Source organism: Passer domesticus, chromosome 7 (assembly GCF_036417665.1).
Source record: "Passer domesticus isolate bPasDom1 chromosome 7, bPasDom1.hap1, whole genome shotgun sequence".
NCBI lineage: Eukaryota > Metazoa > Chordata > Aves > Passeriformes > Passeridae > Passer > Passer domesticus.
This window is the reverse complement of record NC_087480.1, coordinates 52,901,059-52,921,185: the sequence shown is the minus strand read 5'-3', so window position 1 is coordinate 52,921,185 and position 20,127 is coordinate 52,901,059. Positions and strand designations below refer to the sequence as shown.

At 45.1% G+C, this 20,127-nt stretch overlaps 1 protein-coding gene, 1 long non-coding RNA gene and 3 other non-coding genes across 6 annotated transcripts; 1 reads left to right on the top strand and 4 right to left on the bottom strand.

Moving 5' to 3' along the window:
- The first annotated feature begins 55 nt into the window (after positions 1–55).
- KIF2C (kinesin family member 2C) lies at positions 56–15,859 on the top strand. Of its 2 annotated transcripts, XM_064428689.1 has the most exons (22): positions 56–201; positions 309–403; positions 1,681–1,782; positions 1,997–2,045; positions 3,761–3,802; positions 4,646–4,765; positions 5,470–5,586; positions 5,983–6,083; positions 6,335–6,430; positions 6,566–6,620; positions 6,711–6,873; positions 7,147–7,237; positions 8,846–8,909; positions 10,022–10,113; positions 10,357–10,499; positions 11,861–12,065; positions 12,506–12,616; positions 13,102–13,169; positions 14,366–14,468; positions 14,546–14,662; positions 15,023–15,149; positions 15,339–15,859. In XM_064428689.1, the coding sequence occupies exons 1-22, from the start codon at positions 138–140 to the stop codon at positions 15,413–15,415; spliced, it is 2,202 nt and encodes a 733-aa protein (XP_064284759.1). In that variant the 5' UTR covers positions 56–137; the 3' UTR covers positions 15,416–15,859. The 2 variants fall into 2 exon arrangements, with proteins under 2 accessions (XP_064284759.1, XP_064284760.1); XM_064428690.1 differs by lacking the exon at positions 3,761–3,802.
- LOC135305222 (uncharacterized) lies at positions 2,723–19,817 on the bottom strand. Its single transcript, XR_010366472.1, has 4 exons — positions 19,662–19,817; positions 16,398–16,508; positions 10,310–10,516; positions 2,723–4,762 (listed from the first exon to the last, which is right to left on the bottom strand). It is a non-coding gene; the product is annotated as an uncharacterized LOC135305222 (long non-coding RNA).
- On the bottom strand, positions 18,336–18,450 carry LOC135305536 (U5 spliceosomal RNA). The gene has a single exon (XR_010366655.1). It is a non-coding gene; the product is annotated as a U5 spliceosomal RNA (small nuclear RNA).
- On the bottom strand, positions 18,867–18,990 carry LOC135305550 (U5 spliceosomal RNA). The gene has a single exon (XR_010366669.1). It is a non-coding gene; the product is annotated as a U5 spliceosomal RNA (small nuclear RNA).
- Positions 19,708–19,822, bottom strand: LOC135305525 (U5 spliceosomal RNA). Its single transcript, XR_010366644.1, has one exon. It is a non-coding gene; the product is annotated as a U5 spliceosomal RNA (small nuclear RNA).
- Positions 19,823–20,127: the final 305 nt, after the last annotated feature.

The following is a 20,127-nucleotide window of genomic DNA, read 5'->3' as shown; positions in this document are numbered from 1 at the left end:
TGGCCTGCCGGGAGATGTAGTCCCGGGGCGGCTCCCGGCAGGCCGCGCGGCACGCCGGCGCGCGGGGTTTAAACCGGCGGCGGTTGCCGTGCGGGCGTCGCGCTGCCGGGGCGGGACGCGGAGCCTGTTCCCGAGCCATGGACTCCCGCCTCTGCCGCAACGTCTATCCCGGCGTCGTTATTAACATCCAGCGCAGCAGTGGTGAGGAGCAGGGAATGGGGTGTTTGTGGGGTCCCGGCCCCCGCCGCCCGCGGGAGTCCTGGCGGCGTGGGGCGGCCGGGTTTGTGCTTAGCGCTGGCTTTTTCCAGGCTTGATCCATAAGGCAACGGTGAAGGTGGTGAACGCGGAGCACTCCTGCGTGACCGTGGAGTGGTCTGAGAGCGGCGCTACGAAGGGCAAGGAGGTGAGTGGGGGCTGCTGGCGGCCCCTCCTGCCCCGGGCAGCCCCGGGCCCGGCTCCCTGCCCCGCCGGGCGGGCAGCGCTGCCGGGCTCGCAATGGAAGCAGTGCCCTCGATGTGCAAGGTAAAGTGAGAAACTGCACCCTCTGCCTTCCAGAGGGATCAAGGAGGTGTTGGGCCTCTCGCACTGTCGACTGTCCCAATGTTGAATGCTCTAAGATTCCAGTTTTCCGGCTGTTTGTTGGCTTTCCCTGTGTTACACTATGGCCTTCAAGCTTTCCTTGAAATCTGTTACTAATAAGGTGCCATGTTAACAGGGCTGGGTTTGATTTCCTGAATTTCTGCACCAGTATGAAATAAATACGGGATGGGAGAGAGGAGAGACTGGGGCATTTGAAGGTTATATGGCTGCAATCCTGACACTTAAACAAGTCTCATACTCAGCAAATGTATTTGTCCTTCTGGTGTCTCTAGAAATGTGTAGACTGAATTTCAGTGAAAATCTTAAAAGTTGCAATTGGCTGGTTGTTAGAAACCAAATCTTACCTTGTGCAAGTGCCTGCTGCATTCAAATATGAAAAATATACTGATTTGATTATAATTATTGGCTAAATTGCACTTATGTGTTAGGGTGTTAAATCTTTAGGAAGATACTTCAAAATCCAACAATTTTCTTATGTGCTTATGTGTGTATGCTGTGTGTGTGATGAGGTGAAGGCAGAATTGATTTCACACGGGGGTCAGTCAGGAATAGCTGGTCCCAGGTGAAATTGTTTGCAGTAGCAAGTGAAGATGCAGGTGAATTAAGTTATGGATTAAATGCTGAATCCTTCATTTCCCAGAGTCTAAGCAGCTCTTTGACGTTTATTTCGGTAAGCACAATCACACAGTAAACACTTAATGCTCTCCTAGCACAGAAGTTACAGAGCTGCTGAGATTTACTAAGATTAGCAGTGGGAGATTAGAGCAGGGGATGCCAAATGGGCTCTGCCCTTCTCTTCAGAAGAGCTCTATGGCACCTGCAGAGCTGTGTGGTGTTTGGCAGGTGAGGGTAAATGGCTTAAGGAGCACATTTTGTCTGGTGTATTTAGATGTACCAGATTGTTCAACTACTGTTTTGCTCTTCCAAGCAGTTTTAACATAACGTTTGGCAGGCAGTGGGTCAAGTTTGTTTGCCTTCACTGAAAGTCTAGATTAGAAAAAAAAAAAAACAAAACAACAGTCCCTAAGTGGAAAGAGCAGTATTCTTCTACTATGTAAAATCCTGCCTTTGCTCTTGCAGGTTGATATTAATGATGTAATTGCAATAAATCCTGAATTATTAGAAGTACCTCCTGCTGATGTGAAAGAGAATGTTCCCTTGCAAGACAATGTAACTTTACAGGTAAGTGCTTGAAAGTAGCTTAGTTTTTTCTAAGGTGCTAATGCATAGGTCTTGTTCTATATAATACTCTCAGTCTTAAAGTTTGAGATCTTGTCTTTTCTGTCTCATAGTTAGGCTTTGGTCAGAAATTCTTATTGTATTAATGTTGCCCTGAAGAGCAGTGCTAGGTGTTTGCTGCTTACTGCAATTGCTTACAGCCTTCCTTGTTTTTCAGAAACAGAAGCGTAGAACAACCCTTTCAAAAATTCCTGCTCCACGGGAAGGTGAGAAAAACATTGGCTTTTTTTTTTTTTCCCTCTGCTATACCCTCGTGGAACTGTGCTGGGCTTTCACTGGAGCCATAATATTGTACTTTAGTGCATCATAAGGCTGCTCATTTGGGCAGTGCTAACAAATGTCTCATACCAATGTTAGGGACTCTCCCGACAGCTTGCTGCCCTGCTCCTGTGAGCTGGGGTTTGTTGATGTGTTCTCCTCTTCTGCAGTATTGCTGTAGTTGCTCCCGGCTTTAAATGCCACTAGGCAGTTGTTGTTGTAGTAAGTTTTAAAGTTCTGTATGGAGCTTTGTAAGAGCCACAAAACAGCAGAAACGAAGTGGCAGTAATTAAGATTAAAAGTGTTAGAATGAGAGTAGAAAGGACAAGAAAGAAATAGTGGTGACAAATGTATGTCTCCTCATCATGCAGTCCCCCTAGACAATAAGAAGAGCTTTATGCTTGGAGACTTTTCAGAGCAGGCAGCCAAAGTGCCAGCTGGTGTGCCCAGCTCCCTGATTGCATGTCAGTGCAATGTGTTGAGCAAAGCCAGGAGGGTAAATAGAGATGTCAGTGTGGGATTGCTAAGAAATTGTTCTTCCTGAGGTGTCAGGAGTTAGAAAATGCCTATTTTCTACCTTCTCTTAGCTTTATTAGCTGACTCTTTAGGCTTTTTGAATTGCAAATGGCAGCATTACAGGTCTGTTTGTAATACACTGTATGATGCTGAGGTTGAATGATTGCTGATTGAATTATTCTCTTAAAGTGCATAGTTAGCCAAAACTTGTGCTTCTCTATTCAACTGAGCTGTAAACAAAACATCTGGGCATGTTTGGCCTCTTCTGTTGCATGCAATGTGAGACAGGGAAGCTGGTCCCAGAAGACAACAGTACAAATTCCCTGGCATCTGAGAAGCAAGAATCCTAGTGTGTAAGAAGCTGTTCTGGAGTATCCTGATCTTTCTCAAATTCAGAGAGCTCCGTAAATTTTGTGAACTGACAAGCAAAATGATGTGGTAAAGTCATGACTGTCTGTCTATATATTGGTCTGTTAATAGAACTGGATAGCCAGCTGGAAAACACAATGTGTGTTAATCCAGTCACTGGTTGATGGAAACATGTCCTTGCAGAGGTCACAGCTCTCCTGAAGTATAGAATCTAATAGCATAGCTAAAATATCTGTTGCCTGTGCTAGCAGCACAGTCTTGTCCCTGCTCAGAGCTTAGAGCAGCAGTGTTTTCAGTACTCATCAAATAATTTCTATTGTTAAAGCTAGCTAAAGCCCAGGAGTGTCAGAGTATCTGTCCTGTTGCAAACTCTGCACTGCACCATTTAAAGAGCTAACATTGGCTTCACTCATGTTCTTAGACTAAACAAATTAAAGAAGATCAGCAAGTGTCTGCCTCCATCTTATTCAGGAAAGGAGAGAGGCAGAAGCAGTGCTTTCAGAATTAATTAAGGAATAGATATTGTCTCAGTCCCAGGAATCAACAGGAATTTTTGAGTATTCTGAATATCTTTACATACAAGAATCACTTGAATCAAACCCACTGGAGGAGTGAATCCTCCAGTTAATCTGCCTGTCCAGAAGCACCAGCATTTATAGAAACAGTGCTCTTGAGTGTGAGATGAGATCAGGTCTGGGCATGTGGGACAAGAGAAAATGGAGTAAAATGCCCTTTCTGAGGATAATGAAACTTACGCTTTTTGTTTCTAAAATTGCAGCAGTCACATCTAATGTCTCTGCACATGAGCAGGAGATTCAAGGTAAAGAGTTAACAGGAACAATGCATTTTGTATATGGCTCTAAGGAATTTGATTCAGAATTGAAAAGAACCCTTGGTCGCCAACTCATCTGGTGTCCTTTGAAATAACAGTGATTCATTCTGGATCAATTCTTGTAATTGCTGGTCACGAGAGGTGAAGGGAGTTCTAGTTTACATATCACACTCTTTTTCATATCAGATTTGCTTTTTTTTACAGCAAATCTATTGAGGTAAACATTCCAATCCTTCTCCTAGGGAGCTTTGTAAAGGACTTGATCTCAGTGAAAGAAATACCTTGGCATGTGAAAATGGAGGCTGCCTACAAAGGGACCCTTTTCAAAGATTTGCTGTTGTGGTTATACAGGGTCTTTTAGCTGAATGTAGTGCCACAGAACTCCCAGCCTACTGTGCACCACACACAGCCTGTGTGTGGGTGCCCTCATGGTGGGTGGGCACCCTGCTGCCCATGGCCACTTGCCAGGCTGCTGTACCCATGTCACCACCAAAGAGTTAATTCATGCAGCCCTGCAAGTGTGAAGCTCCAGAGCATTTAGTCGTTCTGACTTGAAACTTCTTCTTCCTAGGTATTAAGTGTTAGGGTGCTGGAACTGCAATATCCTTAGTGGGGTCTGAAAGAAATTCACTGGAATTGCAAATCTGGAATGAACTGTTTGCTTTTCGTTGGTGGTGGGTTTATTGACCACTTTTCACCCACGTGCTTTGCTTGTCCTGCACTTTGCTAATGGGAAAGATCCTTTTAACCACACCTTCTCCACTGCTCTGTACTTGGTGAACAACTGATTAATTGCAAGTGTCTGAGTGTCCCTGATTGCTGTTTCCAAAGCTGTGCGTGGCCGTTCCAGGATGTCTGCTATCATGGAATCCCAGTGTGGCTTCCAGGAAGATGAGATGGCAGTAGATCCCTCCACTTCTTTGCAAACCAGAAAACATTTGGCAGCTGCTGGTAAGTGGAGAAACATTCCAGTGAATTAATGTGAAACAATTTTCACTTTGAGTGCATTTAATTATTCAAACTGCAAATCCCAGAGGGAGAGCAACCTGAACTTTTTCATTGATAAAATGAGAGACCTAGAGGTCTGCCCCTATGCAATTATCCAGGGCTCCTGCCTGTTTTCCAAAGGAGTTAGTGCATAGTGATGGGCAAATTGGGTGGATGTGCTGTCTGCTTAATGGCATAAAATGATATTCACAGTGCCAGAATGGGAAGAGCAGTGCTTAAACACTGCTGACAACACACCCTGGAACCATACTGGTAGTAGTTTTACCTATACTGGCTGAGTAAAGCAAGAACTTGAGCCTCCTTGAATTACAAAATTGTAGTTATTTATTTTACTAGGCTACCCTAAGAATAGCTGAGAGCATGCCTTGCATGTTAAGTTCTACAAAAACACTGAAATAAGAGGCTTGATATTAAATTCTTGTCTAGTTGGTTTGGCATTTCTTTGCAGCATTGCACAGAAGTTGATGAAGGGCAAAGGATTTAAAAGTTTACTTGCACATTTACCACAGGTTTTAGATAGTTCACTCTCCTGCTGCAGGAGTTGAGAAATGTCTGTGGTCTATGAGGCTTTACAAATGACAAAATTATTCTTGATCTTTGCAATCTAATTATTGGTTTTGGTCTGGCTTCTTTGCTTCTTTCTGCAGCCGGCCGAGCCAGGCCTAGTGGGCTGGGTTGTGTTCCAGAAGCCTCACTGGCAAGTGTAAATGGAAATACAGAGAATCAACTGCCTGCTGCTAGAACGAGCTGTTCAGTGAGCCCAGGTACCAGGGAGCAGTGGGTAAAGACTGACTCATCAGTCAGCAGTGAATCTCTGATTGCTGCTTTGTGTACTCAGAGACTAATGCTTTGAAAAGGTGACTTTGGCAGCAAGACAGAATATCTTGATCACTTTTTATTACAGATGTGTAATTCTGTTATAGCGGTGTTACCTCAGAAATGCTGCCTTTGCTTTAGGGTGGCAGTGTGACTTCTGAGGTAGTTTCTGTGATAGATCTGGTTTGGGAAGGAAGTGCTGCAAAATTAATGGCCATCCTTCAAAGATGATTGTTTCCTGTATAGGCTAGTCTGTCAGCAACCTGGAAAAGCTGAAATATTTGTCTTATGCTTAAAACCTAGTATGAAATTTTAACCCAGGGAACTGTTTTCATTTTATCTAGTTCGAAGAAGATCTAACATTGTGAAAGAGATGGAGAAAATGAGAACCAAGAGAGAAGAAAAGAGAGCTCAAATTAGTGAAATCAGGATAAAACGAGCACAGGTGGAGTACTCTACAATACACCTGTAAGGGGAAAGTCTGTAGGACTCTGTACTACCTGTAGTTGAAACCAAAACATATTTTTGACAGGCTTTGTCCTTAGAAAGCGCTACTTAAGGATTGATTCTGGTTTTAGGAAGTTGTGAATCTTGTAAAATGCTTTGAATTGCATACAGTTGCTTGTTTAATAGTCTCTGTGGCCTTTTTCTGCTGTAACAGATCAATTGCATTCACATCCATGGTTTTCCATGCAGGAGTTTGACAGCACCTATCCGAACTGGGAGTTTGCACGTATGATCAAGGCATTCAGAGCAACTTTAAACTGCCAGCCAATATCTATAGATGATCCAGTAAGTAAACACTGAGGCTACTAGCTGCAGCCTGTAGACTTCTCTATTTTATACTGAAAATGTTGGCATCAAGCAGTTGGTGCATCACTGCACCTTGGAAATCCTCTGAGCATTATTTTCTTTCTTTTCTTTTAGATAGAAGAGCGCAGGATTTGTGTCTGTGTGAGAAAGCGCCCTCTCAATAAGCAAGGTGAGGGTACTGACCAAACAGCTCTGTCTTGAACAGTTTGACTTTGAACAAGCTGTTTTTGTTAAAACTGAGTGTCTTTTCTGTCAACAGAACTTCAAAAAAAGGAATGTGATGTGGTTACTGTTCCGAGCAAGTGTGTCCTGATGGTGCATGAGCCAAAGCAGAAAGTGGACCTTACAAAATACCTTGAAACCCAAACATTTAGATTTGACTTTTCATTTGATGAAAATTCTTCAAATGAAATGGTATACAGGTAATGCTTGCTGTTTACTGGAAATGACTTTCAGATAAAAGCATGGAGCTGTGGCCAGATGGCATCTAAGCTTAAGAAACTTACTTGAAATAAATATTAGAATCCTTTTTGGAGGAAGCTGAAGGACTGAAAAGTCTGAGGCTTATTTTTGGCATAGTCTTGCTGATTGCCTAAGGATTTGCTCTTTTTTTAGTTTCTCTTCTTGTTAAAACTGATGATGATGCAGTGTATGAAATATTTCCTGTAACTATTTTTTATCTTTTGAATATTCAGATTCACTGCTAGACCTCTTGTAGAGACCATCTTTGAGGGTGGGAAGGCAACTTGCTTTGCATATGGCCAGACAGGCAGTGGCAAGACTCATGTAAGTTTTTCTCCAGGGTCTCAAATTTCCTAGCTTTGATAAAGTATTTCAGAGCTTCCTTATGCTTGAGCATGAGTAGAATTGTGTAAGAATTGTGGATCTTGGTTTTATTGTTTAACATCTTACAAAGTATTAGCTTTAACTCTTTTTCTGTAGCTTTATGTACTAGGGGTTTCCTTTGAGGTTGTGTGGAAAATTGTATTGGCTTTTCAAAAGATTTAGAAAAATAATCTTTTTTTTAAAAAAAAAATATTTTTTTCTTTTTTTAGAAAAAAGAAAATCTGGCTTTTCAAGGATGTAGGATGTATTGATGTCTGTTTTAGTCATGGCTATTCCTTGCCTCACATGCCTGTTGCTGTTTAACTCCTGTCTGTATAGAGGGGCTATTAGCCTATGTCTGACACATAGGCTAATCTCTCCTGTGCTTTGAGCTTGCAGACATTCCAAAGAATTCAGCAATTATATAAAAATAAGCCTCATGATGCACATAAATTTTAATTGATCTGGTATTGTTTAAGTGGGTGAGTTAGTGTATTTGTTTTCTAACCAGTCCTTCCAGTCCAACAGTTGCAGCTTTAAGAGTTGTGAAAATTCTTTCGTCTCAAAAGAGAAAGCTTGCTCTAAACTTTCAACAGCTGTATTGTCTTTAACCTTCTTCTGGGAACTATGGGGAAGAATCATCACAGCATGATAGGGGAGTCAAATGTGCTGTCCTGCTCTGCAAGAAGCATTTACCTCAAACCACAGTGATCTGCACTGGACTGGGCTAATGCACTGCTGGGAGTAATCAGTCATTGCTGTTGCTCAGTGTTAGAGGCAGGTTTTGGACTAGGACCTCCTGTCTAGTGTTACGTAGTGAGCTGTAGATCTTTTCCAGTAATCCAGACAGAAAGTTGGAGCTTTATACAAGTTTGAACACAGGCTGTCTTCATTGCACTGGAAAGGGCAGAGAAACCTGCTTACCTGAGCCTCATTACAGGAATACAGCTGTGATGCACTAAAATCATAGGTGAAGTTACTTTCCCTTCCCAGTCCTAGGGCAAAACTAGTGCAGGGACAACAGCTGTACCTTGAGACTGGAGTGTTGCACATTCAACTCTAGCAGATTGAGAATGTGTCATGGGATTGAGCTGTTTTTTAAATAACAGTAGTAGAACAAGTCACTAGGATAGCACTAACTGAATTTTTTTTTGTGATTAAAGCTTTAATCACAAAAGGACTCAAAGGAGTTAAAGGTATTGTCTCCTCTAAATTTGTATTTTCATGTTAACTTTTGCTAGTAGTTGTAAAAAATATTATTTGACCTAGATCCTAACAAATGAAGCTTTCTCCTCTGACTAGAGGCTGTTTGGTTGCACTGTCAAAGCAGTTTCCTTGGAGGAACAGCTGCTTTGACTCTGCACCCAGAGCCTTACAGGTGCACTGCTTTGTGTGGGCCAGATCTTCTTTTTCAACTGATAGGGAAGCTGCAAATTTGGCACCACATTCCAATAATCTAGCTGGCATTGGGGCTTATCTATAGTAACTTCCTAGTCTGTTTTTGGGACTAAGATCAGGTAGGCTGACTTGTTGGTGCTGTGTCTGACCTCTGGCCTTTTCTCTTCCCAGACTATGGGTGGAGACTTCTCCGCGAGAGGCCAGAATGCCTCAAAGGGCATATATGCTTTTGCCTGTAAGTTGATTCTTCTATACAAACAAAAATCAGATAGATGCTTCTTTTTTATTAACTAGATAAGATCTGGTTTTTATGGTTGTTTTAAACATGTCCAGTAGAAGATATGTAAAGTATGTGTGTTTTCAATAAGGGCTGGTGTTTGCAGGAGCTATGATTATTTTTTCATTTGTTTCACAAAATATTTTTCCTCTAGCCTGTAAGTGTCTACATCCATACTGAACTTGCCAAAAGATACTTGTTTCTGATACATTTTCTAATCAGGCAGAATCATTTAACTTTGATTCTTCTGCTTTGCTTTTACCTCAGGCATATCTAAGTACAACACAACTCTACCCATTTGTGATATAAAACTTGTTAGGCAAAAGGATGTATGTATTGTGTTTCTTTCCATAAGCCTTAAATGCAAAAAAACCTAGCATGTCCAAAATTATTTCAGAAAACAAATACTTAGAAGCCCTTCCTTGATATAATGTCTGGAAAGTACCACAGCCTTTATCTTTACCTTTACCACAACTTGACCTTTACCTTGCCTTTAGTAAAACACAGTGTGAACTTAGTCAGCGGCAAGGCAGCTGATCCAGGAACAACTGTTGGCTAATCTCTGAAAAATAGTTATGACTGGCCTTGAAGGAGTCTTTGCTTTTCAGCTCAGCTTCAAAATCTGGAGCCTAATTGTGAAAAGCTGCACTGGATCTAGCCACAGGGTGAACTAAGCTGGTATATTGTCTCCAAATTTCAGCAATGCAGATGTTCAGGGATGCACGCTTTCTAGACTTTCTGCAAGATGTACTTGAAACAAGCACGACTTCTTCAGGCCAGTCCAAAACAATAGAGGATCCCAGTGCTCCCTCAGAGCAGTAAGGACTGTTGTCTGTGGGTGGCATTAGCAGTTGAAACTCCTGTATTTCCCTGTTTTCAGTCCCTGGGTAAGGATGCTGCTCAATCTGTTCTCCAGATGGTAGCACAGCACTGATTGTTAGCATTTGTTTGGATGACTGTCACTCAGTGCTAGACACTGCCTTATAGCTGTGCAGTGTTTGAAAGTAGATCAAGTAGCAACTAGAATGTGTTTTAAACCAGTTAAATAAACTTCTGTCTTTCCTCACTAGCACAAGATGTCTTCCTCCTCCTAAACCAGCCCAGGTACAGGAATCAGAATCTGGAAGTCTATGTGACTTTCTTTGAAATATACAATGGAAAAGTAAGAACTTTTTTTATTTTTAAATCTTGGCCTGATTTCTTTGGTTGAATATTTCATAAGTAGCTGAGTCAAACTGAATGCTTTCTACAGTTCTGTGTATTCTGTTTATATTGGTGTGTTTTGAATTGGATTTGAAGTCTATGTTAAAGATGCTGTTTCTATATAGCTATATATAAAGACAGGGATAAATACTTACAAGGTGTCCTTGTTCAGATTTTCCTCAATCTTTTTGCCTAAATATAGGTGTTTGACCTCTTGAATAAGAAGGCCAAACTTCGAGTCCTGGAGGATGGCAAGCAACAGGTCCAGGTTGTTGGTCTCCAAGAAAAACGAGTTGGCTGTGCTGAGGATGTCATCAAAATGATCTCGATGGGCAGTGCCTGCAGGTTTGTTGATTTAAAACCTATAAAAGAGGAGTCATGTCCTGTTGCATCTCCATGTTTAGAAAGGCATATATGGTGTCTGTAGCTGGTGCCTTGAGATTTAAACAGAAGCTTGTTATTCCCAGTAAAGGCACTGAGCAGCACCTCTGCATGAATAGCAGGCAGTGATTACACAACAAAGGAGCAGAAGGGGTGGGTTCAGCCTGCCTTCCATAGGAAGTGTCAGAGCTCCTCGTTCATAGATCCTCATGGAACTCCAATAAGAGAAACCATTCACACGAGGAGATGGCTGCCTTGGTGCTTTCTAGTATCAGCTAGTCTACAGGAATACAAGTAGCTCCCTGTGGGCTTGTAAGATCAAGGAACAGCAGCTGGTATGAACCATAATTGCAAAAATGCTTTGGCTTAACTGCAGGCCAGATAAGCTATTCCAATAACAACAAAAATACTGCATGTTGTTTAGGAATCTTGTCTAAAGAGTCCTTGAAAGCAGGTGCCAAGGGACAGCTGTAGGCTTGGCACATCATCCTGGCTGGAAAGGCAGCTCTGCCATCATACTGGTATCTTTAATTGGGAGCTAAAATCTCTATTACCAAGTGTTATCTGCTTCAGTTAAGTTGCCACTGCAACTTAATGTTTGGAAATGTTTGTAGGCAAATGAGAACTTCTTGGCTTCCGTACTACACTGTGTGGGCAAATATGCACATCCTAAAAGCTTATTCAGCATTCTGTGCAGCCTGTTTTGGCTAGCAATTTAGTAATGAACTGTTTTTATATTTCAGGGATGAGGGTGGAACAGTGAACCTGCCAGTGTTCTCAGGGAATAAATGATAAAGAAGGTCACAGGGAGATTTAAATTAAAAGATGTCACTCTGTGCCTTGCAGTGATGGGGCAGGTGCAGCTGCACAGCAGAGGTGAAGTGCCAAGCCAGCTTGGCTGGAGAAAGGGATTTACCATGATTGTAATGTGCTAGTACAGCTAATGCTGTTTAGTGGGGAGCTTGGCTGAGCTTACTGTATAATGGCAGATGCATTAGGAAAATGACATGTGGTGTGCTGGAGGTGTGACTTCCAGCCCAAGTGCATGTGAGGCTTTAGCACTCAGGCATTCCAATGTAGGCTGGCTGAGTTGAGCCAGGCAGCTTAAATAGCCTTAAATTACTACAACCAGGGTGCAGGTTTGTGTTTTTCACAAGTAGTTCTGTGCTGTTATAGAAGCAATTCTATAGTTTACACAAACTTGAAGTATTCATGTGTGGGATAAACCCTAGGAGGTTAATTGAATGGCTACAGTCTTATCTAGTGCTATCAGGACCTGTTGTTTTGTTACACGTTTCTAAGGCTTGTTTGCATTTCTGCTGTAGGACATCTGGGCAGACTTTTGCAAACACCAACTCTTCACGGTCACACGCCTGCTTCCAAATCATACTGCGCCGAAGAGGACAAATGATTGGCAAATTTTCCTTGGTGGATCTGGCAGGAAATGAAAGGGGTGCAGACACCTCTAATGCTGATCGGCAGACACGGATGGAAGGTGCTGAAATCAATAAGAGCTTGCTGGCTTTGAAGGTGAGCTACAGCTCCTGGACCAGAGTGATAATCCACATGTGGATTCTATCTATGGGGTTATCTGTTCTGTTTCACTCCAGTACAAGGAAAAAACTAAAAAAAGTACTAGTTTAATATGTGAACAACATAAAAATAGAGTATACTTCCATTTAGAATGTTTCCAGGAAAGTAGTGCAGTCTTGTCAGGCCAGACACTGCTACAGCTATTTCAAGCTTCATTCAAGTTGACCTTTTTAAGGGGGGTGTTTGTGACATATGATGGCTATATGTACTGTCCTGTGAGAGATGCCTGGAGTATATGTTAAAGACTACAAAGAATTGGAGCAATACATGTGACTATTCTTCAGCCTGTTGGGTTTGCCAGCAATTGGTGGTTGATAGCTTGCAGAGCTGTTTGAAGAGATGCCAATACTGCATTCACAAGACCTGTCTCTTTGTAGGAGTGCATCCGAGCTTTAGGGCAGAACAAGTCTCATACCCCTTTTCGGGAGAGCAAGCTGACACAGGTGCTAAGAGACTCTTTCATAGGAGCAAACTCAAGGACCTGCATGGTGAGTGTGACATGTCAAACACAATGCTTGGGTTCTATAATTCAACCAAATAGCTGCATGTTCCTTTACAGTAAGGGTTTTTTTAAGTCAGAAAGCTTTAGATCTTGTTAAACAAACAAAAAAACCCCAAAAACCCAAATATTTTCCTCATGGAAACTTGCCCATGGTGAGATAATAAATTCCTGAGTTATGCCCAGCTCTTGTAGAAGCAGGGTGTGGAATTCTTTTTAATACAGTGTATTTACAAGAGAGCTTGGTGTGGTCTCAAAGGGCTTTGCTTTCTGTGGATGGTGAAGCACAAAGACAGTGGAAAGCTGGATACAGGGGTGCTGGCATGTCCCACAGAATCCATAAAGAAAAATGGACTTGGCTGTCTCAACTCCAGCCCTTTGTCCTCCAATGTTCCAGCTGTGTGGTGAGATCTGTAGGGGCATTAATGAGCAAAAGTCAGATAGGAGTCACTAAGGTTTCTTTTGTGTTTGCAGATAGCTATGATTTCTCCAGGCATGAGTTCGTGTGAGTACACCTTAAACACACTGAGATATGCTGACAGGTAATGGCCTTTCTGACTTGGGTATTCTAATCTTATTGTAAAGGGTGTTTTAGCTGCTTTTAATCTGACCTTTGGAGCCTCAAGTTCCCTTGTATTGTTTGTATTGGCAACCTGGAGGATGGTTGTTAAGAGCAAAGTACCTTAGAGCTGTCATATGAAACCAACCTGGGTGTTCTGTGTGACACATGACAGAGATGATGTAAAACTATGAGTAATGTCTCTTTTCCTCAAAGGAATCTCCTCTCATGCTAGACTTCAGACTGCCCTGGTTCTTGTAGGGAGTTTACCCTGTCCTGAATGGTTATCTCCATGCCTTTTACTTTTTGTAGTACTTTGTGACCCATCTGTAAGGGTGTGCTAAGAATGTGTGTCATGAATGGGTGTTTTAGTTCACTCAAAGGATCACTGGCAAAGGAGCAGAAAAAGTAAATGAAATGAAAGACAGTTTGTTGGCAAGGTGCACTCTACTACTGACTAGGTGGTTAAAGCACACAGAGGAGAAAGCTGACTAAAATCAACCTAAAATTAAAATCAACTTAAAATTATCTACCTGGAAGCCTGGGGAATGGAAAAAAGGGATAAGGTTAGAAAAAAGGGTAAAGATGAAAAGGACTAAGGAAGACCCTCCCCTTGAGTTACAAGGTTCATGTGACCCCCTTGTCAAACATAGCCCTGTATTTGACCAACGGTTTAGGCCTAAAGATTTTAACTACACTTAATCCATAGCCTAATTTAACATAAGATTCTATTGAATTTACTATAAATGCAACACTCACAAGCCTTACTTACAAATACTTAACATACTTAAGAATCTAAGCCCATAACCTTCATAGTATGTTTGCTATAGCCTAGTCACACACAGACCTAAGGGACTAAGTATAAGGTGTATGTACCACCTGCTGTACAGGGATTTGGGTCCCAGCTCAACTGTTGTGAGTGTAACAGCCAGAGTGACTCCTGGATAGCCTGACAGGAAAGTTTCCTTAACAGAAACATCTCCTGGCTTTCCTTCCCACAGTATTTAGGGGTTTCTGCCCACAGAAGGCTGCTCTGGGGATGGTAACTGTGTAACTTTTAAAATGAAACTGATTGTTTCTTTCTGAGTGCTGATTGATTGATTGCAGCAGCTGCTTTGTGATGCTGTAGCCAAGAAACTGATGGACGATCAATTTGAGTGACAAATCTTTTTGTTGCAGAGTGAAAGAGCTCAGCCCTCATGATGGATGTGGTGAAGCTCAGTGTCAGATGGAGACTGAGGAGGCTGAGACCAGTACTGAAGGCTCAAGTCTTCAACTCCATGTATGTATATGCAGTGGGCTAACCAGAACTCAAAGCTGGGAACAACTTGCTCTTCTTACCTGGGCTGTTTCTTGCAGCTCTCCAAGGATGAGGAGGAAGAACTCTCTCCACACATGTTCAAGTATCGAGAGGTTATGACTCAAATTACTGAATGGGAGGAGAAGGCTGTAGAACAGCTCAAAGAACTGAGACAGGTATGGGGAAGCAGCAAACCCAGCCCAGGCCACCTTCTATATGTTGACAGCAGCTTGCTTTGTCTGGGCCAAGTGCTGCTGGGGAGGCACCAATGCAAGATGCTGTACTACTGGTCTTACTTTTTCCTCACTGACAACTTTTTCCTGTATTTTCTGGCCTAGCTGGTTAAAGTGGGGCATTGAAGTGCTCTTGCCAATTCCCTTTCCCCTTCAAATAGCAACCTCTACTTGCTGCTAATGAGCACTGATGGCTCCTGGTCTGTAGAAGTTCAGCTATGTTAATTAGACTGTCAGATTTGAAGAAACTAATTGAATTTCTACAAAGTCTATTTCTCATCACTGTTATCCTTGTAAATACAGAAAATGGCTACTGAACTTGACTGCCTCTTGGAAGTCACAGAGAAACCAGATTATGATCTTGAGACCTTTGTGAGCAGAGCTAAGTACTTCGTAGAGGACAGCTCAAGAAATTTCCTTAGTGTCAGAGGTATGTTAGAGCCTGTATCTGACTGGCACTGTCAGTAATGCTTTTCCAAAGACCTGAAAGTAACACCAGCATGCCTGTGAGGGTTTGAGCACCCAGTCCTGCATAGCTGAGATCTGCTGAGACTGACAGCTGTTCTGGAGAGTTCAGCTTCCTGATCAGTCACTCTGTTGCTCTTACCTTTTTTTACAGAAACACTGGATGCCCTGGGGACTGCCATGCAACTGGAGGAGCAAGCCAGCAAGCAGATTAGCTGGAAGAGGCCTTAATCATTATAGCAAAACCTGGTTCACAAGCAATCTTTCATGCACTTGTCTTGTCTTGCATATTTGTCAGTGGTTTGTGTCACTCCTGTTTTAAATGTGGTAGGGTGTCTGCAGGTCACATGCCCAAGGGCAGTGAACACAGCAGCCTTTTTCTTCATGGCCTGTATCAGGGTACTCAGCAAAGTGCTAAACTGCACCCACTGCAAGGCTTGGGTAGGGGGCCTGAGGGCCTGCAGTCTCTGCCTGAGATAGGTAGCCCTTTGCTGGTGACAATGGTCTCCCCTAAGAGAACTAACTACACATGTATAGTACCTTTTCCAGATGCGCTTGAAGAATTGCAAAACTGTTACAAGTTTTGCTCTTCTAGAAGGAAGGAAAATGGACTATGTGATTGTAAAAACCAGTATTTTAACAAGTTGAATAAATAAATGTTCTTGGATCTCACTATCTTATCTGTCCTATAAAAAATATTTCTTGCTGATTATGGTCAAGTTCAAAAGCTCCTAAAGACTGGTTGTTGGTAGGGAGGCTGATTTCTTAGCTGAAGTTTCTTTTTAAAGTCTTTATACTTGTAATGTTTACATAAAAATCACTCAAAATACATTTTGTCTCTTAATTTTGAGATGCTGCTGGGATCCCCTATCAGGGGGAAAGCTGGCTTAGGTGTAGCTATCTGCTGCCATGGCCCTTGCCCTGCAGACCCTTTGGGAAAGAACAGGTTAGGGAAGGAACATTTGTAAGACATGTGCTAGTGCCTGCTCTTTTTTTTACTTATTGAGCTCAGTTCAGCACATGTCTTTAAAAGCATAAAATAATTGTATGAGCTCTAGGTTCAGCAACAGGGGATGCAGCTATGCAAACATCAGATCACAAAAGGACCATCTACCATTCTCCCTCTTCTACCATTACTCCCTCGTAGAGGTACCTTCTCCCTCTGAAACTCAAGGGTGTAATGTAAGTGACAAGGCCACCCCCAGCTCTGCACCTGCCACCTGTGGACTCCATCCTTGCTGTGTGTCCGGAGGTGCCAGCTGTATTTGGAGGTCAGTTATTCTGCCTGGACTCCATCAATCATGTGCAGTGTTTCAGGGCTGGCCTGGAAAAGACAAGAAAAGAGTTGGGGATCTTTGAGGGATGTGAGCAAACATCAGTCATGAGCCCTTAAGGAAGGGATGCTTCAACCCAGGCATGATGCTCCTCCACATCTTGGGCACTTTGTGCTCACCAGTTTGGGTTCTGGGAGCAGAGTGGGGCTGAGCACTCTGTGGGTTTCTGAACTGTGAAAGGTGACTTGGACCTGGGCTCTGCCTGCATCACACTGAGATGGCACAGCCAGAGTAGCAGGGCTGTTATGCCTTATTAAGTCTGGACAAAAGCAAGACAATCCTGTTCCACTTCAGGTGAGAGTACTGTTGGATTACCCAGCCTTTCCCTGTGTAAGGAACAAAATATTACTACCTTATCACTACCTTCCCTCTGTGGCCTTAACATTGATTATTTTCTTTATATATCTGCCTTAGGAGTTAGAGACCTGATCTGCAGGCCATCAGCTCCTCCCCTGGATGGGGGAAGACCCAATGGCCTGAGTCTGTGCCTCTTGGTGCAATCCCAATGGCAAATGCTGTGGTCCTGTCCTCCCTAGTAGCACCAACAGACACCAGACTCCCAAAATAAACAAGAAATGTTGAACTGTGCATGGATTAGCAATCATTTAAAACTGGGGCTTGCTGAGAACTAACTCTTTAATGATCAGTGGGAGCTTCCTGGTGTATAGTAAAGTCAGGCAAGTTTATGTCACCATAAAAACCCCAGGACTCAAGCATCACCACCCGCCCTTACTTCTGAGAGGATGTCACTGGAAGACTTCTCAGGTTTGCCTTCCTTCCGACCAAAGACTTTCTGTAATCTGCCTTTGCAGCAAATGTGCTCTAACAGCACTATCTTGTGGACACTGCAGGAAATTCATACTGAATAAACCAATTTTAGTGCAAATGGCTGAATTTCATTGAGGATTATGCAGTCAGTCATAGGCACTAGGTTTTCCAGTGGGTGCCTGATGTTCTAAAAGGGTGTTTCACTGCTGGCTGTGGCTCCCAGCTGTGGAGAATACAGTGGCCATGAGCACTGCAGCACCCCTCAGCCCTGTGCAGCATGTATGTTGCTTCCAGGCCTAGTCATCAAGGGTGACAATACACAAGGCCAGTCAGATTTCACATCTCCCTCTAAATAAAATATCAAGGGAGCTCCAGTGGAAGGAGCAGGGAGGGTCTGAGCACTTCTAACTGCAGGCAGTGACTGCCTCATTCCCAAACACCCATCTCCAGCCAGCTTAGGGCTGGAGATGACAGAGCTGGGATACTCAGCAGAGAGGAGTGCCAGAGGTGAAGGGGTGAATCTTCCCTGAGAGGTCCTAGTCCTTTCCTACTGAAAGGATGTCACTTCTCTAAGGTTCTTTTTATGGTCCTGTAGATTCTGCTCACCCAATGGCTTTTGTGGCAGCTGCCTGTTAAGCATACTCTCTCAGCAAAGGGTGGCTATGTGTGTATGTGGACCATTAGGAAGGAGAGAATGATGCTTTAAAACACTTCTAAGGTGTTAGAGGTGGAGTTACACTGCTAGCGTGAAAGGAGGATGGATGAAATTTTTCAGGGAACACTGGCTGCATATCTATTCACAAGCCAGGGCTACTGTGGCCTGCACTGCTGAGCAAGGACAGGAAACACCCAGCAATGGAGCAGTTCCCACCCTCACCAGCAGCCCTCCGCACTTCTCTGGGTAGCATTAGTGCTGCAGGCAACCCCGGCCTGGACCCAGGCAGCCCTTGCTGCTGCACCCCTCAACTCAGCGGATAACACCCTGCACCTCTCCTACCTACCAATACAATTGCGGCAATTTTTACTCTATTATTAACCAAAACAAATGTAGCTCCACCGAAATGGAGCCTCAAAAAATTTCTCGACACTCGTGCCTGTTCCTCTCCACGGAAATCTTTAGTAAAAGGCGAAAGATTTATACGATCTGAAGAGAAACCAGAGTATACCCTTACGCTCGTCGCCGCCGTAGCCACCGTCCGCTCCATCCCCCGCGGGTGAGGGTGACCCCAGCCCTGCCGCGGGTCCCGGTCCCGCACCCCCCGCCCGGCCGGGCCCCGCGGGCCGCACCCGCCGGGCAGCCCCCAGAGCCCGGGAGGGGCAGCGGCTGCACCCCCGGACACCGGCGGGGCCGCGGAGCACGCTGGGCATGCAAATCAGCCCGAAACGGGGCGGCCCGGACGGGCAGGAGGAGCCGGCGGCGCGGTGGGCGGGGTGGGTGGGTGTTGCTGACATCCGTGCCGCAGCAGCGGGTTATCCGCACGGGCCGAAGCACTGGGGAGCGCTCACATTCCCCATTGCCGCAATTAGCTACCAACAACCCGCCCGCTCAGCATTCGCTCTTTCATTAACCGTAAATGGTTGGCTCCACCGTCATGGTGCCACAAAAATTTTCGTAAGACTCGTACGCGTTCCTCCCGTTCCTCCCCACGGAAATCTTTAGTAAAAGCCGAAAGATTTATACGATCTGAAGACAAACCGGAGGGTAGCCATGCTGCGCCCCGCACACATGCCCACTCCCCGCTGCCGGCCCAGCAGACACGGCGACCTTCACTCAGTTCCTCTCCCTACTTCCCAGTCCTCCGGCGCCTCAGCCGGCTCGGCACCAGCCCCCGCGGCAGCACAGCCCGGCCGGCCCCTGCCCGGCGCCACGGAGCGGCCGCGCTCGGCGGGGCCGGCCCGGCGCTGCCCGCACTGCAGCCCGGGGGTGCCGGTCACACCGGGCGGAGCAGGCGGCCCCTGCCGGGACGGGGGGAGCGAAGCGGGGACAGCAGCTGGGGACAGAGCGAGCCGGGAGGGGATAACAACCCCGCGGCGCTCGGGTCTGCTCGCATCGTCGCCACGGCAAGGAGACGCCAAGGAGAGGCAAAAAGTCGGCTCCGGGAAAGGCCACCATAGCCGCTGCCACGGCTGGGAGCTAGACAGCGAGGGGGGCTTGCTTAGGGGCCCCACGCAAGGTGCTGGGCTCCGAGCGGGCGCCAAGACCACCCCTACCCTCCCGGGAGGGCTGGAGCGGCCGGGACTGCCGGCAGCTCCCCGGCTGTGGCTCCTCCCGCAGCCCGAACCGCGGGCACGCCGAACCAGCGCGGGTCGGGCTGCCGGCCCCGGGACACCGCACACGTATCCCCAACTTACTGGCACACTGTAAGTGCACCCACCTTCTAAGGAACTAGAGCTTGTTCTTTTTTTAACCAGAGTAGGGGCAGCTCCACCGAAATGGAGCCTCAAAAAATTTCTCGACACTCGTGCCTGTTCCTCTCCACGGAAATCTTTAGTAAAAGGCGAAAGATTTATACGATCTGAAGAGAAACCAGAGTATGCCGTAGCTCGGCCCTCGGCAGGTACCCATTCACGGCTGTCCCTCCACAGATACAGCGACGCCGCTTGCCCCCAGGTTCGAGCCTGTGCTGCCTCGCCCCGTGCTGCCGGCAGCGCTCAGAGCCCAGCCTGGCACCGAACCGGCGGTACCGGGGAGCGGCGGCCCGAACTTTGCCGTGTGCGCGGCACCCCCGCGCGGTGCACCCTGGGTATGCAAATTATGCTGAATACTAATAAGGCTGCAGCCCCGCCCAGCCGCGGATCGCTCCCGCCAGGCAGGAACCGAGCCCCGGGGAGATCGCCTGT